This window comes from Apis laboriosa, unplaced genomic scaffold (assembly GCF_014066325.1).
Source record: "Apis laboriosa isolate Shangri-la unplaced genomic scaffold, ASM1406632v1 scaffold188_cov152, whole genome shotgun sequence".
Classification (NCBI taxonomy): Eukaryota; Metazoa; Arthropoda; class Insecta; order Hymenoptera; family Apidae; genus Apis; species Apis laboriosa.
Window position 1 is genome coordinate 185,410 of NW_025222224.1, and position 22,143 is coordinate 207,552.

The 22,143-nt window shown below is 27.6% G+C and overlaps 2 protein-coding genes across 3 annotated transcripts; one reads left to right on the forward strand and one right to left on the reverse strand.

Moving 5' to 3' along the window:
• Positions 1-7,033: 7,033 nt before the first annotated feature.
• On the forward strand, positions 7,034-16,721 carry LOC122711783 (protein O-GlcNAcase). Of its 2 annotated transcripts, XM_043930835.1 has the most exons (13): positions 7,034-7,334; positions 7,492-7,543; positions 7,629-7,962; positions 8,045-8,489; positions 8,560-9,146; positions 9,212-9,532; positions 9,598-9,772; positions 11,880-11,933; positions 13,366-13,451; positions 13,561-13,730; positions 13,807-14,002; positions 14,090-14,249; positions 14,325-16,721. In XM_043930835.1, the coding sequence occupies exons 1-13, from the start codon at positions 7,265-7,267 to the stop codon at positions 14,459-14,461; spliced, it is 2,787 nt and encodes a 928-aa protein (XP_043786770.1). In that variant the 5' UTR covers positions 7,034-7,264; the 3' UTR covers positions 14,462-16,721. The 2 variants fall into 2 exon arrangements, with proteins under 2 accessions (XP_043786770.1, XP_043786771.1); XM_043930836.1 differs by lacking the exon at positions 11,880-11,933.
• On the reverse strand, positions 16,603-20,828 carry LOC122711784 (E3 ubiquitin-protein ligase LRSAM1-like). Its single transcript, XM_043930837.1, has 12 exons — positions 20,649-20,828; positions 19,888-20,164; positions 19,535-19,818; positions 19,241-19,430; positions 18,774-18,929; positions 18,349-18,493; positions 17,491-17,595; positions 17,314-17,396; positions 17,184-17,248; positions 17,048-17,097; positions 16,834-16,951; positions 16,603-16,733 (listed from the first exon to the last, which is right to left on the reverse strand). Exons 1-12 carry the CDS (start codon positions 20,826-20,828, stop codon positions 16,650-16,652), a joined length of 1,737 nt encoding a protein of 578 aa, XP_043786772.1. The 3' UTR covers positions 16,603-16,649.
• Between the last annotated feature and the right edge of the window lie 1,315 nt (positions 20,829-22,143).

Consider the following 22,143-nt stretch of genomic DNA (forward strand, 5'->3'; position numbering starts at 1 on the left):
CACAATGCCTGGTGACTGCCTCGGCGACGCTGCACTAAACTCTCTTCTCCTCTCTTTCGCCGCCTGTCCACGTGCCCCCTTCACCTCCCCACCAGCGACTTCTTACTGGCCCTGTCACGCCTAGGCTTCTTTCTCTCGAATCCACGTCATCAACGTTGTTCAGCGTGATAATGGAGAAGATACTGGCGAGCTTCCGCTCTCGATCTCGAGGATTGCAGTGACCGATTTCCGATTGAAGCTGATCGACTGAAAAAGAGAGAAGAGGAAAATTTTAGATGAGTTTGTTTAGGGAGGGTTGTTAAGCGAATTTCGATTAATGTGAAAATTTATAGAATATCGTTGAAATTGTGATGCTTTGCAAAGAAAATATTTTAAAAATAATATTGGTAATAATTTTAATGTAGAATAAAAATTGTCGTATTCTTTGTGTACACGTATATTTGAAAATTGTCACGGAATATCATGGAAAATGAAAAATTATAAATAATCTTAAATTTTTAATTTTTTTTAAGTCGTCAATTATTAAAAATGTATACGAGAGCATTACTCGATATAGTATTGTTTTTTTTAACTAAAAAAACGATAGTATAAATTCTTTCATTAGCTTCACGAATAAAAATCAAATGGAACGATGGTTGGCCGAGTTGCTGCTCCATTTTATCCAACCTGTTCAAGTGCGCGCGTACTCGACGAATTTTCAAAATCGATTCCTCCTATAACGAAGCCTTCTACGAAAAAAAAACTTTGTTCCACATTCATGACTCTAATTTACTCAAGAAACGGCTTCCATACTAATCGTTGTAGAAATTCCACATGCTTCGACTACAAATATGTTATCCAACAAAATAAACATATAGACAATGATCAAACAATATTTATTATGTTTTTATTATCAATCAAAATTAAATGGCACATCTAAGATTCAAAATAGAATAATAAAGGAACGAGCAATTGACGTTACGTGAATATGATTACAGCAATCCTTTTTCTATTTTTAAAGAAGTATGATTGTTTGGTCATCTTGAGTTTCGTGTAATTTTCCCACGATATTTAATTTACACATGTGATTTTTATCGTTGATAGGAACAATAGAATACCGTGTTGATTCGCGACCCCGGAAACATTTTAAACGTAGCTCATTTGCAATGATAACGCGAAAACAAAGTCAAGAGTGTTTGAATAGAGAAGCAACATTTGAATAACAAAAAGAATTTCCAAGTAACATTAACGCCTTCCTTTAGTATACTATTTCAAATATTTATTTTATTACCGTTTATTATATTCGCAAATGGGGTAAATAGACACAATTCAAAAATTCAGAAAATGAGAAAGCTTTTCCCCATTTCACAGAAACAAGAGGGAAACGTAAATACAAAACTCTAATGTAAAGCAATTATCCCATATATAATTTATTAATTTTCATGAAATATTGTTTAACCTGTTTTTCAATCTACCATTTCATTTCCCTTTGCCTCGTTTTAATTATTTATCGACATTCAAAAAATTGACCAATACTTTTCTCTTCTATTTAATGTATATACATATACATGCTTTAATATCATAATATTCTAATGTTTCTAAGTGATAAAGAACTGAAAATCTCATCAAATGAAATTATAAACAGAAACAAAAGAAGGAGAATTCAATAGAGTTTCTATTGTTAATAAATTATTAGAATTATTAATCCTTGATTAATAGATATATCGTATTGAGTTACATGTGACCAGCAGTAATTTGTATTAAATTATCTCATTTTTGAATACTTCATCTTATTTTTCATTCTATACTATATAGAATATACATAAAAATGTCATTTTTAATTAATAACATTTATCACATTAAGATTAAATTAAGTATCCTAGATTTAAGAATAACCTAATTCAAATGAAACTCATGCTTTAGTGCCCATAATATTAAGAATACCGAATGAGGGATAACGAGAAATAGATGTGAAAATAATATGTACCTGCGAAGTGAATCACGAGGTGGTCAAAAACGTGATTCGAAACCGGCGATTCATCCCACTTTGTTTCCAGATAGGTCGGTACACGCGATTCGACGTCAGTGATCGAACATCAGGCTCTCTTCGGTGTGGTTATCAGTGTATCACAGTTTATAAATCCGACGCATGCCCCGCGATCGACCATTGTTTCCATTAATTACACTCTGGCATTTCAGTCTGGCACACTCTTCGCGCCCCCTTTCATTCACACCCATCTCCTTAAACGCACATGTTCACCTAATCTTCCTTTAATATATCTTAGTATCACAATGGACGATTTTATATTTCTCTATCTTGTTTTTTTTTTTAATAATTTATATATTTCATCCTCTTCTCCTTCCACTCTTGCTCTTCTTTTTTTTTCTTAATATTTTGTTTATAACCTTAAGCTTAGAAATCACAGTCGCGAATTGATACGGATCACCGTAGCATGTGCTGCTGCTGTTGCTCGGTCAGAAACGATCATACCATCTCGTATCGAGCATGCCCTCTCTTTCTATTCCTTTCTCTGTTACTCTCACCACGTTGCACACGATTGGTACGACTAGTCACCGATTATTCTCTTTGGGACACGATGGTTGGCCGTTTGAACAATTCCCGTTCTCGAAGGGCTCCACATACACTCAGGGCTTCTAATTCTTTCTCTCTTTTTTCCTTTTGTTTCCTGTTTTATATATATATATTTTTTATAGATATATATATTTATTAATATTCGTTCTGGGACGGAATACGCGTGATTCGTTCGCCAGCCTTGTGCGTGAAGGCCGTCTCTCTCATCTGTTTGACACAAAAACTCGTCACGAGAAAAAGCACAGGATTATTCCGCGTCTATCTGCCTCTGGAAGGAGTTTCACTGTCGACCATTAATGCGCACGTGCGACCGACGGGCAATGTGCCGAATCTTCTCGCTCGTCGCCGTTTTGACGAGGAGAACACATAAAAACTACGTCGATGGGACGCCTTTCAGAAACGAGACACGGTTACGAGTCGCGGGAAACGGATTGCTTCGGTCGCATGCTTCCTCACCTCGCTTCGTTCCTTGCGTTTTGTCACGTTTACAACGCGATTCTTCATATTCGGTTTGATCAAGCACAAATACCGAAGTGCCATCCTTTCTTTTTCTCCTCTACTAACACCGAATCTCTGTCCACATCTCCTTTTTTTCTCCTTACACTTTTTTCTTCGTCTTCTATTCTTCTCTTTCTTTCTCTCTCTCTCTCTCTCTCTCTCTCTCTCTCTCTCTTTCTCTCTCTCTTTCTTTTCTCTCTCTCTCTTTCCTTCTCCTTGTCACTAATCACCCATTTCTCCTTCTCCGTCGAGAATGTAGCCAAACATCATTTGAAAGGACCAGATGTCGTGACGACCGTTGTTCTTCCCTGTCGATCCTGTCAAAAATGACACATGCTCAACTAAGTATCGTCGTCACTGAACGTTGATGCGCATCTCCGACGGCAATTCGACGGCATGGCAACCTATACACGTAACGAAACTCGGTGGCGCGATAGTCTCGATGCCGTGCGACCGTCGATCGATCGAAAATCATCTGCCCGCCTCGAGTCGTGCTCCGTTGCTCCTCGCTGCCACGCTTCAACACGATCCAACCGTGTTCCTCGCAAGCACATCGATTCTCTTCTGCCTCCGCGATAGAAACGAGGAAGGGAATCGACGTTCGGTCACGATCACAAAGAATTTCGTTTTACGCTGTTTCTCACTCGATTGACACTCTGTTCCTAACGATATATCCGTTCCAGATTCTAGCAACGGCCACTAACGACATTTGATTTTCTTCGATTATGATCCCGCCGTTTATTCGACAACCACTTCTCTCTCTCTCTCTTTCTCTCTCTCTCTCTCTCACTCTCTCTATTCTGTATCTATTTTCGTTTACCCTCTCTTTTTTCTTTATCTATTCCGTTCTATCTCGTTATCGGTTAAATGTAACCAAAATGTACACCAGTGGCCGCGCACACACTTGTCCTATCTCCCTCAGTCAATCGCGATCAGCCATTATTACCGAATAATCCCGCGACTGCTTAATTACTCTCGATACCGCATTCACCGCTTCTCGATATTTCCCCCTAGAAGCACGGGACACCGATAACAGGACTTATTCGCGTAACCCGTTTATATTACGCAGTTTCCTTACCGACGATGATACCACTAGTTCTTTTCTCTTTTTTTTTCTCTTATTGTTTTTCCCTTTCTTTCTTTATCTCTGTCTCTGTTTCTTTTTAAATCGTCCTGTCTATAGTTTTTACTTTCTACGTTGTCCACACTCCACTCTTCCGGGGACCGGTTGTTCGTTTCGACGTATGGCGCACCGTTGATCCTTCTCTGCGACAGTCGAAACGAAAAGAGACTCGTTACGAAGAATCGAGCAATCCCAATGTCCACGATGTCTAATGTGTCGTTGTACTGCGATTGTTTTTTTCTTTATTTTTTTATCTGTTACGAGACACACGCGCGCGCGAACTTCGTCTTATCCCCCACCCCTTGTCGTCCTTTAGTCACGGTTTCCCTTAACCTCGACACCTACGATTCCTTATGCTTCCCTGTCTCTCCTTCCCTTCCACACATCCTCGCACTCACCTCGCCCAATCGCACACTCTCTTTCTCTTTCTCTCCCTCTCTTTCTCTCCGTTCCTTTTTCACGACTTTCATTCATTTCGACAAAGGGCGCGACGTTTCCTTTAAGACGATTCCATACACGCGCCCCGCTTCTACCCTTATCGATTATGACGCATACTGCATTGAGAAAGGCTGCCCACCCGTTGACAGCCGAAAAGGATTCCCCGCGTGAACAGTTCGCAGATCCCTCTGCTCGCCTAGCCCACGACAAGAAAATCCGCGAGAATCCGTGCACGGGTGTCGCAAGTATATGTGTGTGGGTGCCTGCGGCAGCCGCGTTACGTATACAAGCGTAACCCCGACCTCGATGTTAGGCGGCTGATAGCCGGCCTCACACTGATACGGCTCCGTCGTTACGACCACGGGCCATACCCGCCCCTTCAACACCCCCACCATTTGTTCGAAAAAAAACTACACCCCTCTTTAGAAGTACGATCATCGCGCCTCCTCGCGGTGTTTGTGGTAAACAATTCGTACGACCCTTCCATTTCAACCTAACACGCATGCGCTAACCTACAAACTATATACCACGTACCATTTTTCGGACGGAATTGCACGTTATTCTTGCCATCTGATATTTTTTCCATGGTTAGAATGAACACTTCTATCAAATATTTTGTGTAATTCTTTGATACACAATTCATTAGAAAAAAATATTTTGATTTATTATAGAGATTATATTTTCTTATCAGAGGACGAGAAAAAAACATAAAAATTCAATTTTCATACATATAAATGTCACGTTTTGTTTATAATTCTAGGAAAATAAATATTCATATATTTTTCTAACTTATGCTTTCTTTGAAACAAATTTTCAAATGATTACATTCGATAAAAACTTGAGAAACTGATTTAAAAAATATCGAACAGCGCATGTATCATTTCTACATATATCAAAATATATATAATATAATCGAAGAGAATTTGAATATTTATAATCATTATATTAATCTGTTTCTATTTTTTTCTATAAAAATAAGCATATATATGTGCTTAAAATTTGATTTTAATTAATATTTAGTAACCTATTTAAATAACATTAGAAATATTACTATTAAATTTTTATCATTACTATTAAATACTAATTAAATAACAACAATGTAAAAATATATCTTTTCATAATTATATTTTTACAATTAATCTTTTTTAAGAATAGTTCTATTTATGATATTATTATCTGTTGAATACTGTTGAATACTTATAGACGTATTCGTTGCGTGTATAAAGGAGTATTGCAGGACTATGCTTTATGTGGCGTTTCCTGCAGTACTGACACTAAAGTTATACGATACCGAAATCATATATACTTTGACTACGTTTAATCGATGCCTCTAATAAAACCAGTATGAATATATAGGAGAAATTTCATACGTTCTCTTATAAGTTTGATTTACAATTAATACAAAAATATTATATTATGTTTTCATTAGTAAATTTATATTTCATATAGATAAAAAGTGAGAACAAATATAAATTTTACCTATACAAAAATTGAAATACCATAGTATATTATCTATAATAATATGTATTAATTATTTTAACTATAAGTTGATTTATTTACATAAAATTATGAAATATATAAGATCTTTGCCATTTTTATAATTGTAATTTTTTCTTTTTTTAACAATTAAAAAATTAATAAATTTATATCAAGTGTAGATAATAAATTATATTATTTATTTGTTTTTTGTCATAGTATAATTTAATAACTTAATAAAAAAATAAGAAATTATCCAAAAATATGAAATCTAAAAATAGATACAATTTTCATATTGCTTACCTTATTTTGATATATGTCTTTTTTAATTTTGAAATCATACAGATTTTTGAAAATTCGATCACGATAACATGAAGTATTTGTTGCGACATCTTTTCGCAAAATTTGAAATTTTTTTATGTTCTTTCTCTTTTAAATTTTTCATCTATAAAAAACATATTAACTTAATTAATAAATACATATAATCTGATTGAGATTTATAATCTTTATTATTTTAGAAATATTTTCTTTAAAGTAAATATTTATCATGAATAATAATAAATCATTTTCTAATTTTAGTTTAGAATTATTTATAAGCAAGAATAAAGAATGTTTTTATCACATAAAAAATGCATAAAATTATATTTTTTTATTATCGATTATCTTATTATCATATTTACTTACACTCAAAAATTGCAATAACTTTGAATACACAATAAAACTGATACTATTCTTTAAATAAACACAAAAATTTCACAAAGTAAATGAAGGTCTTGCACGTTCGAACACGTATTCTTGATTTAAGTTTCAGATGTCGCCACTATCCAACAGAGCTTTCCGTTAATCGTTCTACGTATAGTCGATGGATCGAGAAATCGTTTAGTATCGATCAGACAGCGGGTGCAGTCTGTCAGAAATACTAGAGACGGAGTTTTTATTATATCGGAATTGTATCGTTCCGAATAAACTTTTTTCTCCTGAAGAAAACGAGTAATGCTGTCGTGACGTTCGTGGAATAGGATTGTGTTGCAAAGAAGATAATATTTGCAACGATTACTTTTTCCGTTCTTTCAAGAAACGAGAGCATTTTGCATCGAACTACTACTATAGCCATTTTTGTAGTTCTATACTAACAATTGTGCCTCTTGTGATCCGCAATGGCGGAGACAAATGGGGCCGCAAATATAAATACGAAAAACGACAATTTTATTTGCGGTGTTGTCGAAGGTATATAAACGGCTGTTCTATTCTATGTAATACGTATTGTAATCACCGTTTGTGATGGCTTTGCGTAGGAGGGGGAATGATTGGAATGCGTTATTCATTACAGTAGTTCTTATTGTTTGAATAAAATATATTTTTTAATATAATAATTATATTTTAGGATTTTATGGGCGGCCTTGGACCACAGAACAAAGAAAGGATTTATTTCAAAAGTATATATATTAAATCAGTTTTTTTTCAATTTTTAAAATAATATTTATAATATCATTTCAAGTCTTTTCATTTATTAATTTTCAGATTAAAAAAATGGGGAATGGATTCATATTTATATGCTCCAAAAGATGATTATAAGCATCGTGCATATTGGAGAGATTTATATACAGTAGAAGAAGCTGAACATTTAACAGGATTAATAACAGCTGCAAGAGAATGTGGCATTACATTTTATTATGCATTATCACCAGGCTTAGATATCACATATTCAAGTGTAAAAGAAGTTACTGTATTAAAAAGGAAATTAGAACAAGTTAGTCAATTTGGTTGTACTGCATTTGCATTATTATTTGATGATATAGAACCAGAAATGAGTGAAGCAGATAAAGAAGTATTTCAATCTTTTGCTCATGCACAAGTATGTATTAAGAAAACTAATTAACATATTATAACATATTATAAATATATTATTTCTAATTAAATGAATAATCTTTTTATAGGTTTCTGTTACAAATGATATTTTCCATCATCTTGGTCAACCCAGATTTCTATTGTGTCCAACACAATATTGTGCAACTAGAGCAATGCCAAATGTAGCATCATCAGAATATTTAAATACACTTGGTAGTAAATTAGCTCAAGAAATTGATATAATGTGGACTGGTCCTAAAGTAATATCTAGACTTCTAACTGTTGAATCTATTGAAGAAATTACAGAAGTTTTGAGAAGGCCACCAGTTATATGGGATAATTTACATGCTAATGATTATGATCAGAAGCGTGTATTTTTAGGACCATATTCTGGTAGATCTCCTGATTTAATACCTAAACTGAGAGGTGTTTTAACTAATCCTAATTGTGAATATGGAGCAAATTTTATAGCAATTCACACATTAGCTCAATGGAGTAGATGTAATGTTGATGGCAAAAGAGATTTAAGCTTAAGTAAGTATCAATTGTTTTTGATTAAAAAACGCATGAAATTTGTAGTATTTTATTATATCTTGTTTTATAGATGATACTGTATCAGCTGATATAAAATTAGAGACTGAAACGGAAGATGGAGTGCTTGGTGAAGATGTTCCTTCAACAATGTCTCCGAATATATATCATCCTCGACATGCTTTGAAAAATGCCATTAACGATTGGTTAGTGGAATTTAACAAAAAACGAAACGCATGGGGTGTTATAGCAAAACCACAACCATGCGTTGCTCCAACAATACCAATCCCAATAATTCCATCTGTGAATACATGTATGAGTCTTACGTCAACGACGACTACTACTACCGTCCCCGCAACGCCTACTCCAGTAAATAATTCCAATCATCTTCAAGCATTGGCTGAAGTTTGCTCAAATGTAACAACCACTGATAATTATGTGCCACCTCCCGCTGGTCCTGTCATGAATTCTTTGGTATCTGAAACAACTGTTGTTAGTGAACCTATTATTCCATCAATTTCTACTATTGTGGAAAATGTACCAAATTCAAATACTTTATCATCCATGGAACCAATGGATTGTAACACAACACCTAATAATTCCCCAGCACATGCAGTTAAAATTCAAACAGAGGATGATGTTATGGTAGAAAATACTTCTGTAAGTCTTTTTAAATGTCATAGCATAGAAATTTTTGAAATTTATGCAATTTTTTTGTTATACAGACATGTAGTGAAGCATCTGGTAGTATGCAAGTAGAAGTAGATAGCATCTCTCCTGTTGTAAATGGTACTCAAATGATTGTTGAAAATGATAACGAAAATCATGACAACGGCGATAATATAGATCAAGAATCACAGGATTCGATTGATGTCGATAAGCGATTAACGCAAGAAGATCTATCACTTTTATGTGATCTTTTTTATTTGCCATTTGAACATGGTGGTCAGGGTATTCAATTATTGCAAGAGTTTAATTGGTTAAAAAGTAATGCTCATGTCGTCATGAGAAAATCAAAAGAGGATCAAACTGCATCTGAATCTGATGTATGCAATTCTTTTATTAATGTACTATAATTTAAATATATACATAACAAATTATAAAATTTTAGATTGAAGAATGGCATACACGGGCAGCTAAGTTAAATGATATGTGCAATGCTGTAAATAGATTATTTCAAAGACTTACACATTGTAATAATCGTGAGTTGTTATATGATCTATATTCATATGTGTGGGACATGCGAGGAGTCGTGTCTCTCTTAAACAGTTATGTGAAATGGTTGGGTAAGTTACATTTTATTTTTATAATAAAATAAATATAGTCATCACTGTTAGATTTTGTTAAAAAAAAAAAAGAAATTAAAAATTAAAATTTTTTAAATTAAGTAAAAATAATATTAAAAATATTTCAATTAAAATGCAATTTTTAAGTCTATTTATATATTTTTAAATCTGAATATTATTCATTTTTTAAATGTAATTGTATTTTTAGAAGTAGTAATATTATAATATATGAAGAAAGTTAATTCAAAATGCTAGTATGCTGGTACAATGATTAAAATAAAGAAAAATTACTTATATTGCAATATATAATTACAAATCATATAAAATATTATTATGTTTTATTTTTTTTTTAATTTTCATATTATATTACAATGAGTAGATAGTTGTATTTGTTATGCTACAGATGAGTGCTGTTATTAATTTTTCTCAAAAGTACTATAATTTATTACCTATACTTATATTTCAGAACAAAAGTGTCTCGAGTATTGGTAAGTGTAATGCTCTATCCGTCTTTTTAACTCATTCGTTTTGTCTTTTTACAAGAAAGATGTATTTTTTTTTTTCATAAATTAAATTATAATTTTTACAGCTAATTAATTAATGTTTATAATTTTGTAGAAGTTTGAAATACAAATTTCAAAATATCTTTTAATATATTAATACTAAATATAAAAATATTTTTTATACATGTTATTTCTCATATATTTTTCCAAACTTATTACTTAAAAATATTTTTATAAATTTTTAAATTGATTATATTATATTACACTGCACTTCCTTGTAAAATGACATAATTTATACAAAATATGCAAAAAATATTAACTGATTTCATAAGTTACTGATGTTTTATTAATTTAAAAAAGAAAATAAATTTATTTATATTTTTAATATATTTAGAAATATATTAAATTTATTAAATAATATCGGTTAATAAGATGAATTTTATCATTTTTATTTAAAAAGAAATATTCTAAGAATATTATTTTACGAATACAACGATTTTGTAAAATATTAATAAAATATTATGATAAAATAATAATTATAATTATAATATATATATATATACTCACATATATATATATATATATATATATATATACAAATTTGAAAAAATTGAGAAAGAAATCAGTTTTATAAATTCAATTATTTCTTTTAAAAATTATTTTAATAATTTTATTACTTTTTAAATAATCAAAATACATCAGTAATAATTGAAATCGAAATATTTCATAGATCGCATATCTATGAAATTGCATTTATACATTTGTTTCTGCGCTTTAGAATCAAATGTATTATTATTGTATGGCGCGCGTAAACAAACAAACAAGGTTGCCGTAAGTCAAAATCAGAGCAAAATCAAAATATAAGTTAAACTTATTCTTGTTATATACTTAATTCACTCATATTTTCTAAAAATATAAAATCATAATTGCATTTATACATAATTGCATCAAACAATTTTTTATATTTAGAACTATATAGAAACTAGAAACAAACTTTAACTATTCTATATTTAGTAATTAAAGTAAATTTTTTTATTTTTAATTACATATAACTTTTTATAAAATAATTTTCTTATTTATCGACTAACGGCTTCCTATTTATATATCTATTAGCAAATAAAGAATGTCACAGCATTTCTCATTTCTTCTTTGATTTTATATAATTTTTATATTCATGATTTAAATATTATATAAGTTTTATTTTTTTTATCATAATAAAATAAATAACGAAAACAAAGAATTGATGTGACTTTCTAGCGTAATATTCGGCGGAAAGATTTTTCATAGTAAACACTTTCTGGGAAACTATTTAACAGCATCTATGTGGACCTGAACAAATACCATGTTTTAAATAACCTTGTGCCAGCTATTAACATATTGGCTGACTTTCTTTCACAGATAATGTTTGGCAGAAATTTATTTGTTACATTCATTTTTCACAAGTTCATAATTTATATATTTCAACATGATAAGATATATTATTCAAGAAATAAATATAATACTTGTAGCCAATAATTTCTGTCAGCAATATAAGTGTATGAGGAACAATTCAGCTTTAATTCATTGACTAACGTGCGTTTCTGTGTTTTTTGTCTTGTTGATAGCGTTTGGCAGATTCCCGTCGACGATGACAACGTTTACCCAGGGAAGCTACACATGTATGCGATTCACCAGTCTGAGTAATCCAATAAAAAGCGCGCGACTAACAAAGCTTCAAACCGGAAAAAATTATAGCAGAATTTCAATTCGCGTTTGAAGCTTTGTAAAAGAACATTGTAATTAATATAAGCAAGAGATTTGCGCGTAGAAGCAGCCTTCTGATGCCTTGAAGAATCTATATGTATTCAACACAAATATTTCTAGTATTTAACGTAGTTTGATACGTGATGGACATACTTTTTTATTTTGCAAAAATTCACAAAGCATTTATTAAAGTTTTTTTCTTTTCTTGTAAAATATTTTTTTGCTAATATTGTTCTATTTTTATTTTATTTTCGGCATTTTTGTCTGTAATTGCACTTTAATTCATTGATATATTCATATTAAATATATTTTAAAATTATATTAATGCAAATTTTGTTTGCAAAAATAACTTTTTCGAAAAATTTTATGTAATAATAATTTTTGCATGTGAAGTAAGTCCATCTAAAATTTCTACATCTAAAATTGGCGAAGTTAGGAGAATTTCATAAAATGTTGAGAGCTTTTCCTGAGAATTATACTGGTTAAACACAATCAACTAAAGTTGTGTCTTCTATGCTTCTATTTTATTTTTTAGAATTTTTAAAAATATTTATTTTTTGTAAAATTCGCTACAATTCATTAAAAAAAGTTTTTATTGCATTTATGAAAGGCATCTTTTGTAAATTGTGAATGACCAGGAATATATCCTCCTTTTGCCAACTTGCCTGTACTAATTTCTTTTAGTTCCAGAAACTGCTTCTTTTCAGGAGTAATAGGAGTTTTATTTCAGGCGCATTTTGGCAAACTGGATTACCATTTTCCTAATCCCATTTCCTTTTCTTTTATCTCAGGAATTTATCATTGCGCGAACTTTGGTGCAACATTCTTCAATTTTTAATTCCTTTATTATTATATTTTACTCTAGTCGTAATTGGTTTAAACTTTAACATATATATATGATCTTCTGTAGTTGAAAAATTAATCTTCCTCTAATGACATTCATTTCCCAAAATACCTCATAAGTTTTTTCTTTTTTTATTTAAAAATTGTTCAGTGAATGCATAAATAATCAATTTAAATATGATTAAGTTATGTATGATTTCATTCATTAATGAAATGGTGCACCGTAGTTTTTATATTCGATTAATGGATTTCTTTATTTCGTAAATACAATTTCTCTGAATTTTTAAATAATACAATGATATAATAATACAAACAATATTAATTTTATTTTAAGGAAACTTAGAATACCATTGATCGAAATTTATTATATGCATGTTACAAATTTTAAGCAAAATTAGTATTCAGAGCAGTGGAGGCCATTTCATAAATTTAAAAAAAAATTGCATAATCGCGCGTACACAATGTTTCGTATTTTACTTTATTAAGACTTGTGTCTTGGGATAGGGTTCTCGAATGGCTGGAAAGAAACTTTTATGAGTGGAGATCAAGAGCCATGGGTATTCCGTGGAGGACTTACGGCTGATCTGCAGGTATATTTAATAAAAAAAATTAAAATAAAAATATTAAAAAGAAATTATAATTACATTAATAAAAAAAGAAGAAAAAATAAAGAAAACTAATATGAATTTTATCTTGCAGAGGTTAATTCCAGTAGACAGTGGAAATGACTTATTTGTTTATAAAGCACCAGAAGTGCCCAGTAGTAAAATCTATACAATTAGGCCTTACTTAGCAAGTGACGAAGATGCAGTTTATGCCGTGTGCAATAAAATTTGTAATTGTGTAACGTCTTCTGCTATTGCAGATCGGTAAAAACGATATTTTTATTATATGAATAATATTTTTTTAAAATGCGGAATTGTAAATATTGAATTTCGATAACAGATTAGTTGGAGGTTTCCTAACTTTAAGTCCAGAGCTGTGTATGGTAGTTGAAGATGAAAGTGGAATAGTAGGTTATGCATTGGCTGCCTTAAATGTAAAGTCTTATTATCAAAAATTAGCAGTTTCTTGGATTCCTGAGTTGAGAATGAAATACCCTTTAGATGACAATATTAATGACTTGTCACAAAATGTTCAGGTATTTTTTATAATTTAATTATTTAAATATCGTTTATCTATTAATCAATAATCTATTTAATCTATTTAATTTAATGTTAAAATCTAGGATGCCATACGTTATTTCCATTCATTTGTTCCGGATGTGTCTGATCAATTATGTAGACAACATCCATCAAAATTATTGTGCGCTGTGTTACCAAGTGTAACAGATCAATCTGTCCCTAAAAGATTAATTACATGTATTCTTGCGGCTCTAAGAGCAAATGGTAAATAACTTTTTATATAGTTTTATATATTAATATTTATGGAATAATATATTTTATAAAAAAAAATTTATTTAGGTTCATTTGGTGTGCATACAACAATGTCATGCACTGACAAAGAATCTCATGAATTTTATAGTAAACTCGGATTCGTTGATTTAAATCCAGCACATGAAGAACATCCTGGAATCAAAACCATGTGTAGAAGTTTCTAACAAAGAGTGAGTACACCAGTGATATTTGTGAATAAAGTGTATCTGCTTGGACCATCTTTGAAGAAAGATTCTACGATTTTGAAACAAAGTTTCGAAATGTAATATAGAAATGTATTTATTATTATCTAACAATTTGGTAAAGCTTTCTGTCTTTGTGAGTTTTCGTACAATGGACAGAATTCGATAAAAATACATTCTTAGGAATAAAAAAGAATAATACAGACAGATTTTATATTATGCAACTTTTAATAACTCGTAATTCTTTTTTGAAAATTGTCTTACGAGATATCTGTCTTTTTAAACCGTAAACAAAAGAAAATAAAATTCATTCAAATGTGTTTAATATGCACATGCAATATATATACAACAAAATATATGTTGTATTGAGTGGGGAGAATATGAAAAAGAAAGTGTAAAATGTGCAATAGTAAACTTTAAATGAGATAAACAAGAATCAAATAGTAAAGGAGAATATGTTAATTTTATATTTATGTTGTACATCGCTATGAGATTTCAGTATATCCAGTATGCTTGTATGTTAATAGGAAATTTTTTTTAAAGTTTGAAGAATGTATATATGTGATGAATGATGAACGATGAAAAAAAAAGAAAATACCAGTATGTGTGTTCAATTAATGAATTAATCGAAGCTTTTTAATCCATTGAAAAATATTTTCTTATAAAAACTACACATGCAAATGGCGAAAAAAAACTATAAGTCAAAGATAGAAAAACTTCGATCGGTTCGCTTTTACTGAAACGCTATAAAAAAAAATAAAACTAGTTTTAACATTGGATTCGCGTTTCTAAGAAAATCACCTAATCTATAGGTATTGTACTGCCCAATTACAAAATATTCTCTTCGAAGATGTACATAATTAATATTTAATATGCCTATTGCGAGGCCTTTTTATGTTTAATATATCCATCCTAATTAATGTTATTCTTGTTTATATGGATGTCGATATAATTAATAATTCCTAATTGGCTCTACAATCGTATTATATAATACGCATGTATGTCACGAAACATGTGATATATATATATATAGAATTATTTAGAAAATTGAATGAATGATTATTTCATTAGTGCTCACACGTCCGAAAACAACTAATTATTTACTAATCTAATTTTATCACATTCGAAACGTACATGTTATGTTTTATATTGTTGCTTACTTTATTATTAATGATAATAAGTTTCTATTCTATTGCAAATAATCGATTCATTTATAAATACACAAAAATTATTTATATTCAGAAGAAAACGGATATATAATGTGTATTCAACACTAACAATTAGTAATAATGATTAAGTCTTTACATTATTAGTTATAAATTAACAAGCTAGTTGTTTGTATCGCATTGTATGCATCAATGTATCAAATGTACAGAGTCAAAATAGAAAATAATTACCGAATAAGGTAAATTTACAAATAGATACATAACGCGAAAAAAAATTTAAATAAATATAAAGATCTTAGATATTTGCCTTATAATTACTATTAATCACAATACTATTGCAAAACAATATCATGGATTAAGAATGTCATTTTTTCGATTTTAAATATGGAATGAATCATATATTCAGTGTCATATACAAGAAAGAAAAAAAAAGTTTCGAACATGAAAATTATTCTCTTCTTGAAAAATAGAATAATTATCTATTTTAATTCGGATTATTCAATTTGTAAAATTTTTATATTCGCTATATATTTTTGCGATGATCTTACATTAAAAAACAACAAAGAAAAAAGGGTTGTGTAGACGGGAAGGCTGGAAAGTAAAAATGTTTTATATATTTTGTTACTTTCTTTTTTTTATTTTTATATATAGTTATATTATGATTTATTAATTATATGTACGTATTTTTTGCCACACAAAATATGTTAATGCACATTTTACATAAAGATTCTATATTTAATACAAATCATTTTTCGAATGCATAACTTTTTTATAATAGACAACTTTTAATACGTGTTTTCTTTTTTTGATACTTTTTAAACACTAAAAAAAAACGATGTGCGTACAATAATATTTCCAGTTATCTCGTCGTGTATTAAGTACTGAATGTGTAATTAATATTATTGAAACGATATGTGATTACTATTGATTTATTTAAATAAACATGTCAAGACTGATACTCCTGGTGTAATCAGAAAGAGATCGGTATTGATATCATTGCAATTTTAATTTTGCGATGATACTTTATGTGGTACATTGATTTCATTGTATTTTCGCAAATTCTGAATTTCATTTTGAAATTGTAATATCTGGAATTTCAAAGAAAATGCATCAATACTATTTAATAAGAATGTATTTTCTTTCTATAATGATTACTAAAATTTTAGTATAAAAAAATAATCTAAGTACCTTTTCTATTTCATTTTTATACAAGTTCTGTTTGGTTCTAGGACTTTTTTCATACGTAATATTTATTTCGAGTTTATTTAAAGATTCTAATAATTCGTTAATTTTCTTGTTAATATCTCTGAAAAGTTTTTATTTAATTTTATATAATATTTTTATTATCTCATAAATTATAAAATATTTTTAAATATAAGTATAAATATAAATTTTTACTTACATAGGTGATGAAAATCTTTGTTTGTCTTTTTTCTTTGATTTCAACTTTTTCTATAATTTAAATTAATGGATTTTTAATAAAATTTTTGTAAAACTTTGTAGAAAAAGAAAATAAAAAGGTAAAAAACATATCTCACCAATTTAGAATTTTGTTTGAATATAGAAGCATAATCTTCAACATCAATATCAAATGGAATGTCATCTATTAAAAAAATATTATTTAATATAAAAATAATAAAATAATAACATTTATTTTATAATATATACCTTCATTTCTCTTCATTGCCTTTTGCATAGCTTTGGTATAACTTCTTTTATCCCGCCTCCATTCTTTTAAAAAATTTTCATCTCTAAAGTGATAAGATATATAATAACAAATTTAAAAAGATTAATAGTTATTAAAATTTGTTAAAATTAAAGTTAAAAAAATATATCATATCTTACTTTATTTTTTGGATTGTTGCTGTTTGTTTAGCAATTAAATCTCTTAACTTAGAAAACCATAATAATCGATGTTCCATTATAATGTTTGCACCTTTATTTTCACATCTAAACGAATTAAAAATCAAAATTAAAAATGCTAATATATATATAAAATACAAATTATAGAAACTTAAACTTAATTTTTTAAATTATTAAAAAATGGGATATTAATTAGAATAAAGTAATAATATTAAACAAATTTATTATTTAATTTCTATATTTCTATAATTTTTATAACATGCTTTGTCTTTATTTTTATTTTTTTATATTACATAATCTAACTATTTATTTAACCCTAAATAATTTTCCAAATATGAAAGTATCCAATTCGAATCGTTTAATTTCATAGGATTTAATTTAAATTTCTTTCCATCATTAGTAACAATATCGAAAATATGTTCAATATTTTCTATATTATTTATATATTTTTTATTGTTTTTTTTGAATGAAATATTTTTTGTTTGCGCAAGAACAGGTGTTTTCATTCTATTAATCTGTCTACATTCTTTCTCTGTTGATTTATTAAAAGTTTTCAAAATTTTTACATTTTTTCTAACATACAGAGATCTTGGAGATGAGCCCATCAAACGTAAAATTTTATTATTATTTATCATTATATCGATATAATAATCTATTTTATTGTTAAAACTATTTATAATTTTGAAATCATTATATTTTGTTTTTTCACAATTATATTTTAATTTTCTATTGATTTTGAAATTGGTTATTTTTTGCAAATAAGAGTCAAAAAAAGATTCTTTGAATTCTTTTTTTAAAGAATAATTATCATTCATAGATGTTAATTTTTTATTGTAGTACCTGCTACTTGGCTTATATAATTTACGTTTTTCGCTTATAGCTATATTTCTATTACATATGGTGTCCTTTAATGATATTATTTTCTTTTTATTTTTTCGTGGAGATTGATAACATAGAATTGTCGATAATTTTGGTTCAATTTTATCTGAAATAATAAAAATATTTTAAATATTATTTTTTTAATTTATTTTATTTTCTATTGTAAATTTAAAAAACATTAAAAATCTTTTTCTTAAATCGACTCATTAATTATTCATTTAAGTATATTGTATGTTACATATTTTAAAAAATCAATAAATTATATTAATAAAATTTAAAGTTACAATAAATTCCTATGTTCTTCTCAAAAATATTCACTTTTTTTAAATATTAAATAATTATAAATTTATTTATATAAATTTTCTTACAAAACTAAAATTATTTACTTTTTTTGGGTTCTATCCATTCATCAGGATGTAGTTTATTCCATTCAATTCGTAAGAATTCCAAAATGGTAGCGCAACCGGAACCTACAATATCTTGCGGTGGCATGATAAGTGGATTATCTGCTACTTGAAGATTTTTTAGATTTGATAGGGTGCCTAAAACAAGATTAAGTATTTTCATGTTTTAAATTTTTTATACAATAAATTATTTTCAGAAAAATGAATATATCATTAATGTAATTTAAAATAATATATTACAGTTAATTTTATGACCATCTTTATCATATATTATATTCTTAAATATCTACATTTACAATATAATTTAATTCTATGTTCATATATTANATATATATTATTATATAATATAATATTATTATAAAATATATTTATTTATTATTTAAAAGATAAAAAATATAATAATTATAAATAAATAATATAATTAATAAGATTTATAATTTAAACTTAACAAAGTTCCAATGGTAATTCCTTCATTTTATTTCCTTGAAGTAAAATTGTTTCTAAGCAGCTATGCCATTTAATGCTAACTGGCAAAAAAGTAATTTGATTATTTCTGATATCTAACCACTGTAGATAATTTAAATAAGTAAAAATTTCGTCAGGAACTTCGATCAAATTGTTGTTCGACAAATATAACATCTAAAAACAATAGAAATATATTCAAAATTTAAAATTATATCAAAAAAACTTATGTTAATTGTTTTGCTAATATTTTAATGCAATTACTTGAAAAAATAAGCTACCCTTAATTGTGAAAAGTTGTTTAATATCACAATAGGAAATTGTTTTAAATCTGTATTTGAAAAATCTGCAAACATGTCATTGTAAATAGGTTCCTTTTTTGGTACTAATGGCGATGAAATAGATTCGTTTGACGGTACACTTGTATTACTTTTCAAAAATGTTTTTGATTCTTTATGTGACAAGGAAGAATATTCTGAAACATCGTTAGAAAATGTATCCTCGATAAGTTCCAAATTTAATTCATCTTTCTTTGCATCTTTTATCTCATCAATTATTTCTATTTCTATAATAATAATAAAAGATATAATTTCTTTTAAGTTAAATAGAGAATATTTGATATAAATATTAATACCTGGATCTTCGATATTTATTTTAATATAATTTGAAGAAACATCATTTGTTGATTGCTCGGGTAAATGTACATCTGATATACCAGACAATTGTTCGTATGATTGTTTAGGTGATACATTTTCAAGAGTGCTACAAAGAATATTCGGACCAAAGTCGATATTTCTTATATCGAAATTTTCATTATTGTCATATGCATCTTCCAAGTTATTTAAAACTTGTGAGGATTGTGGATACAAATCGTTTCCAATACTAAGTTTTCGATCCTCCTCAATATTTTTCTTTATTATGAAAATTGTATTAAAGATTATAAAATATCTTCATAACATATTAAAATATATAATACATTTAAAAAAATAAATAAAAAACAATAATTTCATATCTCTTGAATATAAATAATTATTAGTTTTAGAAGAAGAAAAGATAATTAATTAATTAATTAAAATTAATTAAAGTTGTAAAAGTGAAAATTTATCATACTATTATAATAGATAATATTTAGAAATATATTATCAATTATAATTAAAATATTATGAATGTCTCCAGAATAAAAAAAAATATATAATATATATTTATAAAATATATAATAAAATATATAATAAATATAATACATATTAAATAAAAATGAAATAAATCCATTTTTCATTCATGAATAATTATTAATTCAATAAAAAATTATACAAAAAAATATTTCATCAAAATGAAAAGAACAGCATTATCAATATTTTATAAATAAATAAAGATAAAATATACAATTTTGATTACCTGAAACTCTTCATTGGCCACATTCTCATCATTGCTGGTTAAAGAGTGCTCAGTAATCTGTTTTTCATCTTCGTTTTTTACTCTTTCGATATTACGATGTATCGAGAGAAACTTTTTGCCACTCGATGCTGCACCAAACCCATAATATTGTATTAATAAATCTTTAGCTAAATCAGACATATTGCTGAACAAGTTGTTTCTTACAATTTTTGCAAACAATCCTAGAAGTTGACAATGATAATTCAACTATGGATGATTAGATCGATTCCATTTCATGTTTATTTATTGCCTAGGTGATGAAGAAGATACACGTATACATATGATTTAAAATAGGAATTACTATCGATTTAGTCAACTATAGTATCATTTTTATAAATGATTTATTAATTATAACAAATATATTAATTTGAATATCAGAATATAAATTCTGTAAAAGGATAAATTTTTCCAAAAAGATTTTGAATTAAATAAATATTTCAAGTGTTGGAATATTCAATTAAAAAAAAAAAAGAAAATTTTATATAATTACCTATATGTTATATATTGATTTTTATTGTATTTGACTATAGTATTTGATTTTTTTGTAATTACTTCATAATATATAAGTTTACTTAATACAGTATACATAATACGTTTGATCTATACAAATGGATTATGATTATAATTGCGTCAAAAATAACCGATTATCGTTACATTTAATTATATAATTTTTGATGTATATAATATATAATATTATATCTTATAATATATCTTATTTCATTTTAAATCGATAATATCGTATTTAACAGAAAAATATTTAATAAAAGTTAGCTTGATATATACTGTTAAAGACATATATAAATATGTCTTAAGCTTGAAATATGTTATTTGAGTAACTTTAACCTTTATATATAGCCATTCAGTTTTTAGCTATATATAAAAAAAAAAAAAAAAATAAAAAATAGAATGTTTGCGAATAATTCGATAATTAAAGCTATCTATCAATTATAATAAAGATATATATCTATATATATCTTTAACAATAAATTTAAGCTTAGCTTTTAATAATAAAATCAATGAAGAAAAAATTAATTCATAGATTAATCAGAAAAGAAAATAAATTTTACAAAACAAGTATAGATAAAGAGAACAAATAATGAGAGAAAAACAAAAATAAGCTAAATCTAGGAACTAGCACAATCTCTGGAATTATGATGAAACTAATATGAGAAAAAAAGAGAGAAAATAGTGAAAAAAAAAGAGATAAAATTAATTATTATTAATCATTAGCTCCATCTCTTGAGTAACAAAAATAATTCTTTAAAAAGTTCAAATAAAGCAAGAATTATATTAATTATATATCAGCATCATCTTTTTTTAGAATTTTTTAATATTTAAAAAATGGCGCTAATCTTCAATTCTCTCTTTATCTTATCCTATCTTTGAAAAAATGTTTTTAATATCCAAGAGATGGCGCTAATAATTAATTCTTATTCTGTTTCTATTTTCCCGTTTC